Source organism: Budorcas taxicolor, chromosome 10, assembly GCF_023091745.1.
Source record: "Budorcas taxicolor isolate Tak-1 chromosome 10, Takin1.1, whole genome shotgun sequence".
Taxonomy (NCBI): Eukaryota; Metazoa; Chordata; class Mammalia; order Artiodactyla; family Bovidae; genus Budorcas; species Budorcas taxicolor.
In genome coordinates this window covers 11,168,561-11,184,342 of record NC_068919.1, presented here as the reverse complement: position 1 = coordinate 11,184,342, position 15,782 = coordinate 11,168,561, and the positions used below count along the sequence as shown (strand labels likewise).

Sequence of the window (15,782 nt, the reverse complement as noted above, 5' to 3'; positions counted from 1 at the left end):
CTCTCATGTCTTCTGTTTGGCTCCTTGATTTCTCCAGTTCCTTTAACTTTTTGACTTGCGATGTGGTATTAAAAAAAACAAAAACAAAAACAAAAACAGAGCTCAGAAAGGTGCCAGTTTAGTGACTCTCTTCAAAGTAATCTCTGACTTGACAATGTCCCTATGAAATGTGCTCACAACCAGACAGAGTATGCTAGATGTGGCTGGATAATTAAGAATCCAGGGGGACTACTAGTTTCCACAAATCTGGTCACATGTACATATTAATGTACAGTTAATAGAGGAAAACAATAGAATGGGAAAAACCAGAGATCTCTTCAAGAAAATTAGTTTTACCAAGGGAACACTTCATGTAAAGATAGCCATAATAAAGGACAGAAATTGTATGGACCAAATAGAAGCAGAAGATATTAAAAAGAGGTGGCAAGAATACACAGAAGATCTATACAAAAAATATCTTCATGACCCAGATAACCACGATGGTGTGATCACTCACCTAGAGCCAGACATCCTGGAATGCAAAGTCAAGTGGGCTTTAGGAAGCATCACTACGAACAAAGCTGGTGGAGGTGATGCAATTCCAGTTGAGCTATTTCAAATTCTAAAAGATGATGCTGTGAAAGTGCTGCACTCAACATGCCAGCAAATTTGGAAAACTCAGCAGTGGCCACAGGACTGGAAAAGGTCAATTTTCATTCCAATCCCAAAGAAAGGCAATGCCAAAGAAAGTTCAAACTACTGCACAATTGCACTCATCTCACACACTAGCAAAGTAATGCTCAAAATTCTCCAAGCCAGGCTTCAATAGTATGTGAACCGTGAACTTCCAGATGTTCAAGCTGGATTTAGAAAAGGCAGAGGAACCACTCTATTATACAGAGTGAAGTAAGCCAGAAAGTAAGTCAGAAAGAAAAACACCATACTAATGCGTATATATGGAATTTAGAAAGATGGTAACGATAACCCTGTATGCGAGAGCAATAGAGACACAGATGTATAGAACAGTCTTTTGGACTCTGTGGGAGAGGGTGAGGGTGGAATGATTTGGGAGAATGGCATTGAAACACGTATAATATCATATGTGAAACCAATTGCCAAATAAATAAATAAATATATATATTATTCTCAAAAAAAAAAAAAAAGAAACAAATCGCCAACATCCATTGGATCATTGAAAAAGCAAGAGAGTTCCAGAAAAACATCAACTTCTGCTTTATTTACTATGCCAAAGCCTTTGACTGTGTGGATCACAACAAACTGTGGAACATTCTGAGAGAGATGGGAATACCAGACCACCTTATCTGCCTCCTGAGAAATCTGTATGCAGGTCAAGAAGCAACAGTTAGAACTGTACATGGAACAGACTTATTCCAAATTGGGAAAGGAGTACATCAAGGTTGTATATTGTCACCCTGCTTATTTAACTTGTATGCAGAGTATATCATGCCAAATGCCAGGCTGGATGAAGCACAAGCTGGAATCAAGATTGCCGGGAGAAATATCAATAACCTCAGATATGCAGATGACACCACCCGTACAGCAGAAAGTGAAGAAGAACTAAAGAGCCTCTTGATGAAAGTGAAAGAGGAGAGTGAAAAAGCTGGCTTAACGCTCAACATTCAGAAAACTAAGATCATGTCACCTGGTCCTATCACTTCATGGCAAATGGATGGGGAAACAATGGAAACAGTGAGAGACTTTGTTTGCTTGGGCTCCAAAATCACTGCAGATGGTGAATGCAGCCATGAAATTAAAAGACGCCTGTTCCTCGGAAGAAAAGCTATGACAAACCTAGATGGCATATTAAAAAGCAGAGACATTACTTTGCCAACGAAGGTCCGTCTAGTCAAAGCTATGGTTTTTCCAGTAGTCATGTATGGATGTGAGAGTTGGAGTATAAAGAAAGCTGACTGCTGAAGAATTGATATTTTTAAATTGTGGTGTTGGAGAAGACTCTTGAGAGTCCCTTGGAAGGCAGGGAGATCAAACCAGTCCATCCTAAAGGAAATCAGTCCTGAATATTCATTGGAAGGCCTGATGCTGAAGCTGAAACTCCGATAATTTGGCCACCTGATGCAAAGAACTGCTGCTGCTGCTGCTGCTAAGTCGCTTCAGTCGTGTCTGACTCTGTGCGACCCCATAGACGGCAGCCCATCAGGCTCCCCCGTCCCTGGGATTCTCCAGGCAAGCACACTGGAGTGGGTTGCCATTTCCTTCTCCAATGCATGAAAGTAAAGAGTGAAAGTGAAGTCGCTCAGTCGTGTCCAACTCTTAGCGACCCCATGGACTGCAGCCTACCAGGCTCCTCCGTCCATGGGATTTTCCAGGCAAGAGTACTGGAGTGGGGTGCCACTGCCTTCTCCAGATGCAAAGAACTGACCAATTGGAAAAGATCCTGATGCTGAGAAAGATTGAAGGCAGGAGGAGAAGGGGATGACAGACGATGAGATGGTTGGATGGCATTACCAACGTGATGGACATGAGTTTGAGCAAGCTCCAGAAGTTGGTGACAGACAGGGAGGCCTGGTGTGCTATAATGGGGTTGCAAAGAGTTGGATATGACTGAGTGACTGAACTGAACTGACTGAACTGAAAATTTAAGAAACTTTTTAAAAAGTTGCATCACCCTATCTGTTCATTCATTCAGCAAACATTTTTGAGCAACTAGTAAGTGCCAGGCACTGAGCTCAACACTGGGTGGTTCTTAACACTGTTGATTTGAATGCTTAGGGTGTTGTTGTTGTTGAGTCTCTCAGTCATGTCTCACTCTTTGCCACCCCATGGACTGCAGCATGCCAGGCTTCTGTGTCCTTCACTATCTCCCGGAGTTTGTTCAAACTCATGTGCCATTGGTGATGCCATCCAACCATCTCATCCTCTGTCTCTGTCTTCTCCTCCTGCCTTCAATCTCCTAGCATCAGGGTTTTCTCCAATGAGTTGGCTCTTTGCATCAGGTAGCCAAAGTATTGGGGTTTCAGCTTCAGCATCAGTCCTTCCAATGACTATTCAGGACTGATTTCCTGTCCAACTCTCCATCCATACATGACTACTGGAGAAATCATAGCTTTGACTAGATGGACCTTTGCAGCAATGTGATGTCTCTGCTTCTTAATATGCTGTCTAGGTTTGTCATAGTCTTTCTTCCAAGGAGCAAGCATTTTTTAATTTCATGGCTGTAGTCACCATCTGCAGTGATTTTGGAGCCCAAGAAAATAAAAGTCTCTCACTGTTTCCATTGTTTCCCCATCTATTTGCCATGAAGTATGGGACTAGATACCATGATCTTAGTTTTGGGGTCTCCCTCAGCCTGTGTATCTGCAATTTCCTTTTCACTACCAGAGAAAGGATTTACATTTCTTATTGTTAAATTTCATCTGACTGTGGCTTGTTATGTCAGCTTGGTAAGACCTTGGAAATCTTGATGATGGCATCCTATATGTTCAACGGTCTTTTCCAGTTCTGTGCCAACTGCAAACATTATAAAATATTGTCTGTGTTTTCACCCAAGTCAACGATTCACTGAAAAGTTCAACGCCGAAGACAAAGCCTTGTCAGAAAACACTACATACTTCGCTACAAGGCAACTTACCAACCCCCAATAGTACTATTTATCTAGCTCATTCTCTTTTTTACATTATGCAGAAAGGTATAGTAAGTGACTTCATAAAATTGATTTAAAGGTTTAGGACTTAGTTTTAGTAAATCTATCTGCCTTCAAATAACCCTAGCTTTCTTTTCCAGGAAATCCCCAAAGGTATGACTAATAATACAACCCTCTGGGAATTTGTCTGAAAGCACATGAAAATTCCTTGCACTTTCTGCATATGACCACTTTAAAACTAAGCTCATTCAATGGTGCCTAGTAAGAATGTAATGAAAGTTAACAGGGAAAATGAGTACTGGGCCTTCAGTACAGCCTTGCTTTGCTGTGATGGCTCCATAAATAAATAGTATTATAAGTGTCTCATTTTTCCCCTTCAGTATTTGGTTCAGAATTCTAACTATTTTTTTGGCTGTACAACGTGGTTTCCAAGATCTTAGTTCCCAGGCCAGGGACTACACCTGGGCCCTTGGTAGGGAATGCTCAGACTCCTAACGACTGGACTGACAAGGAATTTCAGAATTCTAACTTTTTCAACTCTTTCATCTCTTTCAAATTGTATATCTCATTAGCCTGCAAGCTTCAGAACAACCACTCTGAACTATCTAACTTCTCCTATCGCAGGCTGAGGAGCTTGGCTGGCTCTGTCCAGTCATCACCACTAGTTCTTGGAGTTCCCTTCCTTTCCACAGCACCAGTTGTTTTTCTGTAGCTGTCAAATTTAGGCTGAAGAAGCAGTCTTCATGCTTTTTCTGAGAGGTGAGGCTTTCGCTAAGGAAAGCCAAGAGTTCACCAACTCATCAGTTTTGGAAGACAGTTTCTTAAATAGTAGAGAGATGTCTCTGTCTATCTATCTAATATAGGAATCTGAAATTTTTATTGAGCTTCACAGCCTAAAAAAGTTATTATACTTTATATAAGTCAGTTTCTCCAATCACTCTGAAAGGTAGCTATTATCACTCTCACTTTAAAGATAGTAAATTGAGGTTAAGAGCGATTCAGAGATGTTTTCATGGTGACACAGTTGTTAAGACTTTTAACTGTGACTCAAACTCAGGATACTACCTGCAAAGTTGTCTCCATGCCAGATTCAAGAAAATCAATCATATCCTCTACCTACCCCCAGTGGTTTCTACAGAATGCTCATTTCTATCAAGATTGTATCACCTGTGTTACTAATAATCTGATAGATCATTTCTATCAGAAACACTACCTGCATTTCTTTTAAATCTTCATCCAAACGGTCTTCAACACTCATTCACTCAAAAGTGATTCTGAGCCAGACCTACTAAGTGACAGACATTGGATACATCTAGAATTTCCACAACCGGGAATGTTTTTCTTAGCAAAGCTACTCTTCTCAGGCTCCGTTTATTCCACTCAGTCTCTTCATGAGACACTTCCATGTACAGGGCACTGTGCTACGTGCTGCAGCAGACAAACGGGAGTTAAGGGACGTTCAGTTCCTGCCTTAAAGGGGCTTACAACCAGCTGGAGAAAAGGCATATAAGTCATTCAAATCCAATGCAAATTAAGAGTCGTGGAGGTGCAAAGTTATAAGGAAAGGTGTCAGGAGGAATTTGAGATGTGGAATTTTCATGTGGAAAATTTCAGTATCTGGAGATGGTGCAGGGCAGGCAATGGGGGCAACAGAGGGCAAGAGCCAAAGGACAGAAAAGGAGAGACAGCACACATGGGTCCAGGGAACCGTAGTTAAATCCACCCCATGGAAGCACGGGCTGCATGGATGGCTGGAAGGACAGATAAACTGGAAAGGCTGGTTGGGAGTCAGGCAGCAGAAAGCCCTGAATGCCCAGCAGGGATGTGTGTATCTTACTTAGTTTGGGATGGGAAGTCACTCTAGGTCTCCGGGGTCAGATATAACTAGATCCAAGTTATGCCTTGTGAACAGTAATGAGGCAGTTCAGTGCAGTTCAGTTGCTTAGTTGGGTCCGACTCTTTGTGACCCCTTGGACTGCAGCACGCCAGGCTTCCCCGTCTATCACCAACTCCCGAAGCTTACTCAAACTCATGTCCATTGAATCAGTGATGCCATCCAACCATCTCACCCTCTGTGGTCCCCTTCTCCTCCTGCCTTCAATCTTTCCCAGCATCGGGGTCTTATCCAATGACTCAGTTCTTTGCATCAGGTGGCCAAAGTATTGGAGTTTCAGCTTCAGCATCAGTCCTTCCAATGAAATTTCCTTTAGAAATCAGACTGGTTTGATCTCCTTGCCACCCAAGGGACTCTCAAGAGTCTTCTTCAACACCACAGTTCAAAAACATCAGTTCTTTGGTGCTCAGCTTTCTTTATGGTCCAACTCTCACATCCATACATGACTACTGGAGAAATCATAGCTTTGACTAGATGGACCTTTGTCAGCAATGTGATGTCTCTGCTTCTTCATCTGCTGTCTAAGTTTGTCATGCTTTTTCTTCCAAGCAGCAAGCATCTTTTAATTTCATGGCTGCAGTCACCATCTGCAGTGATTTTTGCAGCCTAAGAAACAGAGTCACGGAGAAACAGAGAGCCCAGTGGCAAACTCCCTTCTTTGCAGCTCTCATAGGAAACGCTTGAGTTTCTCATAGGAGCTCATCTAGGGCCCAGATGACCAAACCTTGCTCTTTGATATCATCTGTGCAGTCGCCCTCTCCCATACCATAACTTTGTGTCTTATTTCCTATTCCAATGTTTTTAGTCACAAGAGATATATCTTGACTTCTTCTGTTTCACTACTCTCCATGAAGATCAGCTGAGCCGAGTCAGCTGAATGATGACTGGGGTTCACCTTCCAGGACAGTGATTCTTCCCCACCCTCCACAGATCACAGCAGGGGTGCACGGCCACCCGAAGGGTCAGGCCACCAAAGATGTCCTCCTGCCCTTTGTGATCTCTTGCTCGCCTGGTCCCTGCTTCACCTACTCCCTACTCACATGACTGTGCTCACCCCTTGCCCCAGCTAGTGACTATTCTAATCCTTAGGCTGGGACAACTCCACCAGCTGGTTTACTAATTTATTACTGTAACAGGGAAGAGTCAATTCTGACTCCTGTTGGATCTGTTTCTTTGACTTTAACCTTTGCTTTCTGTTGCTTTTGTTATTATAATCATAGATAATGGCCTGCCTCAGGGAACACAGTCCCTCTGCCCGAAAGTTACAGTGGCTGTGTTCAGCTCACAGGGAGACAGTCTGACTCTGCCCATCTGTGCATGGCTGCAGAAAAGAAGTTAACACATGCTCTCCTGTTCTGCAAAATAAGTGGCCTTTATACTTTACTTCCTCACCTCCTCTCCCACTCTGTTCTATAAAACAAACTGGCATCCAGATCCTGAAAAGATGATTTTTTGGAGACACTCCTCTGCCATCCTCTCGGTCTGCCAGCTTTCTGAATAAAGTCATGTTCCTTGCCTCGACACCTGTCTCACGATTCACCGGCCTGTCATGTGGTGAGCAGAGTAAACTTGGACTCAGTAACACACATCTGCATTTAATTAATCTGAGGTCATTAATCTGAGGGGGCTGTGAGAGATGTGTCCCAGCTGCTGGTTTCCCTGGTAACTGACAGTCAACCTGATGTCAGTTCCCCCTACAAATGGTAGCCTCCCTATCCCCCTGAATGGCCAAGATTGCTGCCATGTCCTGCCTGCTGTCTGCCAGATACAGTGGGATGTCTCTCCAGGACCTTTTGCTGCAGACTTGTAAGAGCCCCTTTCCAGTAAACCAACGATGTGTGGGCTCTTTGTTTACTCTTGAGGTTGGACAACAAGACGTACAGGTGTCCAGGATGCAACCCAACACCACCTCTGAACACCTCCACAGAGAGTTACAACCACACACCACATCTTTTTCTTGGACCTGATGGACCCACTGACTTATCTTTCTTGTTCCAGTCAGAACACGCTGCTCCTCCTTCCGAGACCTTTCAGTGATGGCAAATCTCTGCATTTTTTCCTACTGCTCCAGGGAAACTTGAATGTCAAATTCTTCAACTCTCACAACTCTAATTCTGATATAAATTCCTCTTCGTTTTCTGAGAATTGTCATAGGACTCCTTTAAAAACAAATTTTTTTTCTAAGAGCTATTTATCTTTTCTAGTAGGCTGGCAGGCGGAGAGGTATTCACAATCGTTTCCTCTTTTTTCTCCTTTAACATAGAAATCAGCTGGTGTTAACAGTTGACTCACTGCTGCTGCTGCTGCTAAGTCGCTTCAGTCGTGTCCAACTCTGTGTGACCCCATATAGACGGCAGCCCACCAGCCTCTACCGTCCCTGGGATTCTCCAGGCAAGAACACTGGAGTGGGTTGCCATTTCCTTCTCCAATGCATGAAAGTGAAAAGTGAAAGGGAAGTCACTCAGTCGTGTTTAGCGACCCCATGGACTACAGCCTTCCAGCCTCCTCTGGTTGACTCACTGATGACTCTTCAAAGGAAAAACATCTACCTGCCCAAGCATTCCCCCAGCCTCTACAGAGCAAATAGAAAGAAATCAGTGCAGGCAGAGGGGGGAGTTCCTTCCTGTTTTTCCACTATGGCAGATTTAGAAGTAGAGTGAGATTCAGCGAGAGTGAAAACCTAGAGGCAGAGCTCTTCACTCTACCGAGGGCCTTTTAGCCGCCAAGCTGAGTGAGCTAAAAGAAAAACCTTCCAGAGCATTTAAAATAGCTTAGGTAGCTTCTTAAAAGAGAAGCTCCTCCTCTAAAGAGCAGGGTGGTTTTTATATACCATAAACTGAGCAGAGAAGACGAGCTGTTCCTTCAGTAGATCTGAGGCAAAATGGGGTTTTCAGAACCACGGTAGAGAGATGGGGGAAATGACCTCCCAGCATGGCTTCAGGTGGGGCAGAGGGAGCAGGAATGAACCACCGGCTAAATCATGAACCAGGTCCCCAGCTCCTTCCATGACCTGAAACCGCACCTCAGCCCCTGAGAGGCCATGAGGAACAGAGAAAGCAGACTGGACAGTGGGGTGGGAGTGGGAGGAGGGAAGGAGGATATTGGAAACTGACATAAAGGAAGCCACTAAAACCCCACTCCTTTTTGCTTTTAACTCTATTGTCCTATGAACGCTAAGAATTAGGGGTTTCTTTCAGTTCCTAACACCTGCAGCTTTAAGTGTTCAATCACAATTAGAGTCTGAGAGAGTCTGAAGTGCTTGACGGATCTCCTCTGTAAAGCAAATGGAAATAAATTAAAAAATCTCTGCAGGAAGGATCAATCCTCCTCCTTTTTTTTATTAAAAACATCAGGCAGCACAGACACGTATCTGTCACATTCCTCAATAAGCAGGAACAGGTGCTGTCCCCAGGGCACGGGTGGAAGAGGAGGAGATGAAAAAACAGTGACCTTTTTCTTTGGGAGTCATTTCTTAGCATACCGTAGTAACTCACTTTGACAGTGAAACATTTGACAGCAGGGGGAACAACCAAATGACAGATCTGTGTAAACTGGCACAAAACAGGTAGAAAAGAGAGCTGTTCATTTAGTTCCACTTGAGAGATATATTGTCTCCATCAAGTCCAGGCGCTGCGTGCAGAGCTAGGAGTTAAGTCTGCCACACGCCTCTGCTGCTGCTGCTGCTAAGTCGCTTCAGTCGTGTCCGACTCTGTGCGACCCCACAGACGGCAGCCCACCAGGCTCCCCCGTCCCTGGGATTCTCCAGGCAAGAACACTGGGGTGGGTTGCCATTTCCTTCTCCAATGCATGAAAGTGAAAAGTGAAAATGAAGTCGCTCAGTCATGTCCGACTCTTAGCGACCCCATGGACTGCAGCCCACCAGGCTCCTCCAGCCACACGCCTCTACAGGAGCACAAAGAATGGGGTGGGTGGCTATTACAGGCTGAGTGCTTGTGTTACCCTCAAATTCATGTGCAGAAGCTCCGGTCCTCAGAGTAATGGTATGGGAAGTGGACCTCTGAGTGGGAATTCGGTTTAGGTGAGGTCATGAGGGCAGGGCCCTCCTAATGGCATCAGTGTCCTTATAAGAAAAGGAAGACAGGGTTTTCTCTTTCTCTTTCCACCAGTACACACCGAGGAAAGGCCATATGAGGCCACAGTGAGAAGGTGGCCATTTACAAGTCAGCACTCAGGCTCTCAGCAGGCACCCAATCTGCTGGCAGCTTGACCTTGGACTTACCAGTCTCTGGTACTATGGGAAATTAAAGTCTATTGCTTAAGCCATAGACTTTATGGAGTTTACGGTATGTGTTACAGCAGATCGAACTAATACAGTGGCTTAATTGTGCTGGGTCCTGTCCCTTCAGGAACTGGATCCAGAATAACACGAGGATGGGGCAATGTCAAAGTGCATTTTGGCCACAAGCAAGTCTTCCTTCTTTCTCCCGATATCAACTCACCCTCCCTATACAGGTAAATGTACAAGTCGAAGAATTTGGTACTGAAAGCTGAAATGAATGGTGGATAGAACCACCTGAGGGAAAGAAGACAACCCCCTCCCCCGCCCCCCGTCCACCGAATCCTGGAAGAGGCAGAGAGGATTTTTAAGAAAATGATTTCTACAAACTTGCTTACCTTTATTTAAACGTCCCATGACAGTAAATTCAAAATATTTGCTGTGGTCAGCTGAAGAGTAAAGGCCGAAGATGGTGGCTGAGCTTTTCGACTGCAGCTTGAAGGTGGAGATCACGTAGAGCTCGTTCAGAGTGGGGTCCGTCAGGATTGGCTGCAGAACACTTGGGTTCAGCCTCTGGCTGGCAGATGGGAGAAGGTCAAAGACTGGGGAGAACGGGAAGACAAGGACAATCAGTGAAAGGTTTAACTTACAGACAAATGTGGTTTTTGTTGTTTTGTGTTTGAGGGGGGACAATTTTCACAATAAGCTATGAAGTAACCTGATATTATAATCATTTTTCCACACTGTCAAACTTGCCAGTTATCTCTTGTTACTCTACGGAGACTGGATATTTGAACTAGAAGAAATACAGTACAATATTCATCACCAAGTTATAGACCCCAAGAGAAGACAAACTTTGCAAACCCATTTTGCCTGAAGAAGTGACTCTGAAAATGCCCACCAGGAAAAGCACTAAATGTTTAGCATGTGGGGGATCGGGAAAGAACATGGGCTTCCCAGGTGGGGCTAGTGGTAAAGAACCCACCTGCCAATACAGGAGACATAAGAAATGATGCGGGTTTGATCCTTGGATCGGGAAGATCCCCTGGAGGAGGGCATGACAGCCCACTCCAGTATTCTTGCCTGGAGAATCCCATGGACAGAGGAGGCTGGCAGGCTATAGTCCATGGGGTCACAGAGAATTGGACATGACTGAAGCAACCTTAGCATGCAGGCATGCATACAGGTAACAGCATCCAAGTCATTGTTTTTCCTTTGTCCCCTAGTAGTGAATTTCTGCCTTGGGATCCCTCATGTGCCTCCTGGATCAAATCCAACTGTCTCTTCCTGGTCAGTAATAAATGACACGGGAATGCCATAGAAAGCATGGATGTGGTGGCAGATGCCGTGTCAACAAAACAACTTGCTGCCTTCGTGGGACCTAAGCGTGCCTTCTTGCATTTTCAGTTCTCCAATATGTCTCTGCTAAGAAGTTGTGAGTTTGACAATGTGGAAACAAAATGGAAACAAAACAGTACAACGAGCTTTCTATTTCTTGACTGTATAACCTGACAGAGTTGGTCTACAAAATCTAGAATCTAAATTTATATTGTGCAAGTTGCTTTTGATACAAGCCAGCTGCACTTTTAAACTTTATGAAAGCTATAAAAAAGTGTGTCCACTTCATTTCAAAGGCAAAGGCCAAATTTGGGTAACTCTCACTAGACTATAACCTAGTGTTTCTTTCGGTTTATGCAAAATTGTTTGAACAATTCCCCAGCCTGCAAGAACTTCAGGCTCCAGAGCTCTTTTCTGGATATACTAAGCTGGTTACTAAAGATGGTCATAGTATCCGTAATTTATAGAGTTCTTACAAATCAATGAAATAAGCATCCTAACAGAAAAAAAAAAAATGGGCACGTAACATGAAAAAACAATTAACAGAAAAAGTATTACAAGGGAAAATAAGTACACAAATAATGTGTTCACTAATAATGAACACTTAACTAATCACTTAACTAATAATGAAGGAATTGCTAACTTAAACATCAAGGTAGGGCTTCCCTGGTGATCCAGTTAAGAATGTACCTGCCAATGCAGGGGACACTGGTCTGATCCCTGCTCTGAGAAGATCCCACATGCTGCAAGGCAACTAAGTGTGTGTGTTTGTGTGTGTGTGTGTGCCACAACTACTGAGCCAGTGCTCTAGAGCTTGCAAGGCACAACTCATGAGCCCACACACCGCAACTACTGAAGCCTATGTGCCAAGAGCCTGTGCTCCTCAAAAGAGAAGCCACCACAATGAGAAGCCTGCACAGAGCAAGGAAGTGAGCCCCTGCTCACTGCAACCAGAGAAAGCCCTTGCACAGCAGTGAAGACGCAACGCTGCTGCTGCTGCTAAGTCACTTCAGTCGTGTCCGACTCTGTGAGACCCCAGAGACGGCAGCCCACCAGGCTCCCCTGTCCCTGGGATTCTCCAGGCAAGAACACTGGAGTGGGCTGCCATTTCCTTCTCCAATGCATGAAAGTGAAAAGTGAAAGTGAAGTCGCTCAGTCATGTCCAACTCTTAGCGACCCCATGGACTGTGGCCTACCAGGCTCCTCCATCCATGGGATTCTCCAGGCAAGAGTACCGGAGTGGGGTGCCATTGCCTTCTCTGAGTGACAGCAGCTTGGGCTAAATGTATTCACTGCTTTCGTTCTAGCCAGGAAGCAAGACAGGTGAACAAGGCCCAGGTTAGGGGATAGACATTGTCTCCCAAGTCTGTGCTGCTGCTGCTGCTGCTAAGTCGCTTCAGTCATGTCCAACTCTGTGCAACCCCATAGACGGCAGCCCACCAGGCTCCCCCATCCCTGGGATTCTCCAGGCAAGAACAATGGAGCGGGTTGCCATTTCCTTCTCCAATGCATGAAAGTGAAAAGTGAAAGTGAAGTCGCTCAGTTGTGTCAGACTCTTAAATAAATAAACATTAAAAAAACACATTAAGGTATTATTTCCCTCATCAAATTGAAAAAACAATAAATACAACAATACCCAACTGTTGGTGAGAATTCGGGGAACTGGGTACTCTTACACCAGTGGGTAAAGATTTACACTAAAATAAACACTTTGAAGCCAGTTTAAAAAACAGTATCAAAGACCCCAAGACACACATGCTCTTTGATTTAGTGACTCTACTAAAGAAATTTATCTTAAGAAAAAAATGGATAACACAGTAATGTATTTAGGTACAAGGAGGTTCACCACCAGTATTAATTCTAAAGCTTCTATATAGGAAGGCGTTATGTGAAAATCTAATTGGAAGAGGTGGGAAACCTGGATCTTTGCTGGCATAGCATTTCACCTCTCTTTACCAGAGATGGTAGGGTTTGACAGAGACTACAGGGGTTCAGCCATCCCAAACCATCCTGTGGCACTGCAAATGTTCAATAAATTATTTACAATTTCAGAACAATGGACATAATCAAGTGTCCTATGCTAGAGCCCCAGCTAAATATATTTTATGCTGCGCTTAGTCTCATCCAACTCTTTGTGACCCTATGGACTGTAGCCAGACAGACTCCTCTGTCCATGAGGACTCTCCAGGCTAAAATACTGAAGTGGGTTGTCATGCCCTCCTGCAGGGGATCTTCCCAACCCAGGGATAGAACCTAGGTCTCCTGCGGTATCTTAATTGCAGGCGGATTCTTTACCATCTGAGCCACCAGGGAAGCCCAAGAATACTGGAGTGGGTAGCCTATCTCTTTTCCAGGCGATCTCCCCAACCCAGGAATTGAACCGGGGTCTCCTGCATTGCAGGTGGATTCTTTACCAGCTGAGCTACCCAGGAAATTTTGGTTCACCCAAAAAGAGTAATAAACTATCAAAAAGGGTAATGCAGCTGAATACTTACATACGGAAAGATACTCATGATATATTATGGGGAGAAAGATTATCACAGTAATCCAAGTCTATGCCCTGACCAGTAATGCTGAAGAAGCTGAAATTGAACAGTTCTATGAAGACCTCCAAGACCTTCTAGAACTAACACCCCAAAAAGATGTCCTTTACATTATAGGGACTGGAATGCAAAAGTAGTAAGTCAAGAATTCCTGGAATAACAGGCAAATTTGGCTTTGGAGTACAGAATGAAGCAGGACAAAGGTTAATAAGAGTTTTGCCAAGAGAACACACTGATTATAGCAAACACCCTCTTCCAACAACACAAGAGAAGACTCTACACATGGAAATCACCAGATGGTCAACACTGAAATCAGATTGATCATATTTTTTGCAGGCAAAGATGGAGAAGCTCTATACAGTCAGCAAAAACAAGACCGGGAGCTGACTGTGGCTCAGATCGTGAACTTCTTATTGCCAAATTCAGACTGAAATTGAAGAAAGTAGGGAAAACCACTAGACCATTCAGGCATGACCTAAATCAAATCCCTTACAATTATACAGTGGAAGTGAGAAATAGATTCGAGGGATTAGATCTGATAGACAGAGTGCCTGATGAACTATGGTCGGAGGTTCGTGACATTGTACAGGAGACAGGGATCAAGACCACCCGAAGAAAAAGAAATGCAAAAAGGCAAAATGGTTGTCTGAGGAGGTCTTACAAACAGCTATGAAAAGAAGAGAAGTAAAAGGCAAAGGAGAAAAGGAAAGATATACCCACCTGAATGCAGAGTTCCAAAGAATAGCAAGGAGAGATAAGAAAGCCTTCCTCAGTGATCAATGCAAAGAAATAGAGGAAAATAATAGAATGGGGAAAACTAGAGATCACTTCAAGAAAATTAGAGACACCAGGGGAACATTTCATGCAAAGATGGGCACAATAAAGGACAGAAATGGTATGGACCTGACAGAAGCAGAAGGTATTAAGAAGAGGTGACAAGAATACACAGAAGAACTGTACAAAAAAGATCTTCACGACCCAGATAATCATGACAGTGTGATCGCTCACCTAGAGCCAGACATCCTGGAATGTGAAGTCAAGTGGGCCTTAGGAAGCATTGCTACAAACAAAGCTAGTGGAGGTGATGGAATTCCAGGAGAGCTATTTCAAATCCTAAAAGATGATGCTGTGAAAGTGCTATACTCAACATGCCAGCAAATTTGGAAAACTCAGCAGTGGCCACAGGACTGGAAAAGATCAGTTTTCATTCCAACCCCAAAGAAAGGCAATGCCAAAGAATGCTCAAACTACCGCACAATTGTACTCATCTCACATGCTAGCAAAGTAATGCTCAAAATTCTCCAAGTCAGGCTTCAACAGTACATGAACTGTGACCTTCCAGATGTTTTAGCTGGATTTAGAAAAGGCAGAGGAACCAGAGATCAAATTGCCAACATCCGTTGGATCATTGAAAAAGCAAGAGAGTTCCAGAAAAGCATCTACTTCTGCTTTATTGACTATGCCAAAGCCTTTGACTGTGTGGATCACAACAAACTGTGGAAAATTCTGAGAGAGATGGGAATACCAGACCACCTTACCTGCCTCCTGAGAAATCTGTATGCAGGTCAGGAAGCAACAGTTAGAACTGTACATGGAACAACAGACTGGTTCAAAATTGGGAAAGGAGTACATCAAGGCTGTATATTGTCACCCTGCTTATTTAACTTATATGCAGAGTACATCACGAGAAAATGTTGGGCTGGATGAAGCACAAGCTGTAATCAAGATTGCCGGGAGAAATATCAATAACCTCAGATATGCAGATGACACCACCCTTATGGCAGAAAGCAAAGAAGAACTAAAAAGCCTCTTGATGAAAGTGAAAGAGGAGAGTGAGAAAGTTGGCTTAAAATTCAACATTCAGAAAACTAAGATCATGGCATCTGGTCCCATCACTTCATGGCAAATAGATGGGGAAACAATGGAAACAGTGTCATACTTTCTTTTCTTGGACTCCAAAATCACTGCAGATGGTGACTGCATCCATGAAATTAAAAGGTGCTTGCTCCTTGAAAGAAAAGTTATGACTAGCCTAGACAGCAGATTAAAAAGGAGAAACATTACTTTGCTAACAAAGGTCTGTCTAGTCAAACCTATGGTTTTTCCAGTAGTCATGTATGGATGTGAGAGTTGGACTTTTAAGAAAGCTGAGGGCCGAAGAATTGATAA

The 15,782-nt window shown here is 43.8% G+C and overlaps 1 protein-coding gene across 1 annotated transcript in view; it reads right to left on the bottom strand.

Annotated features, from left to right (window-relative positions):
* Window positions 1-15,782, bottom strand: part of THBS4 (thrombospondin 4) — a 53,866-nt gene that overhangs the window by 33,867 nt on the left and 4,217 nt on the right. The window contains exon 2 of the mRNA XM_052647225.1: window positions 10,131-10,334. Within this exon, the coding sequence (XP_052503185.1) occupies window positions 10,131-10,334 (204 nt within the window). The remainder of the gene's footprint in view (window positions 1-10,130; window positions 10,335-15,782) is intronic.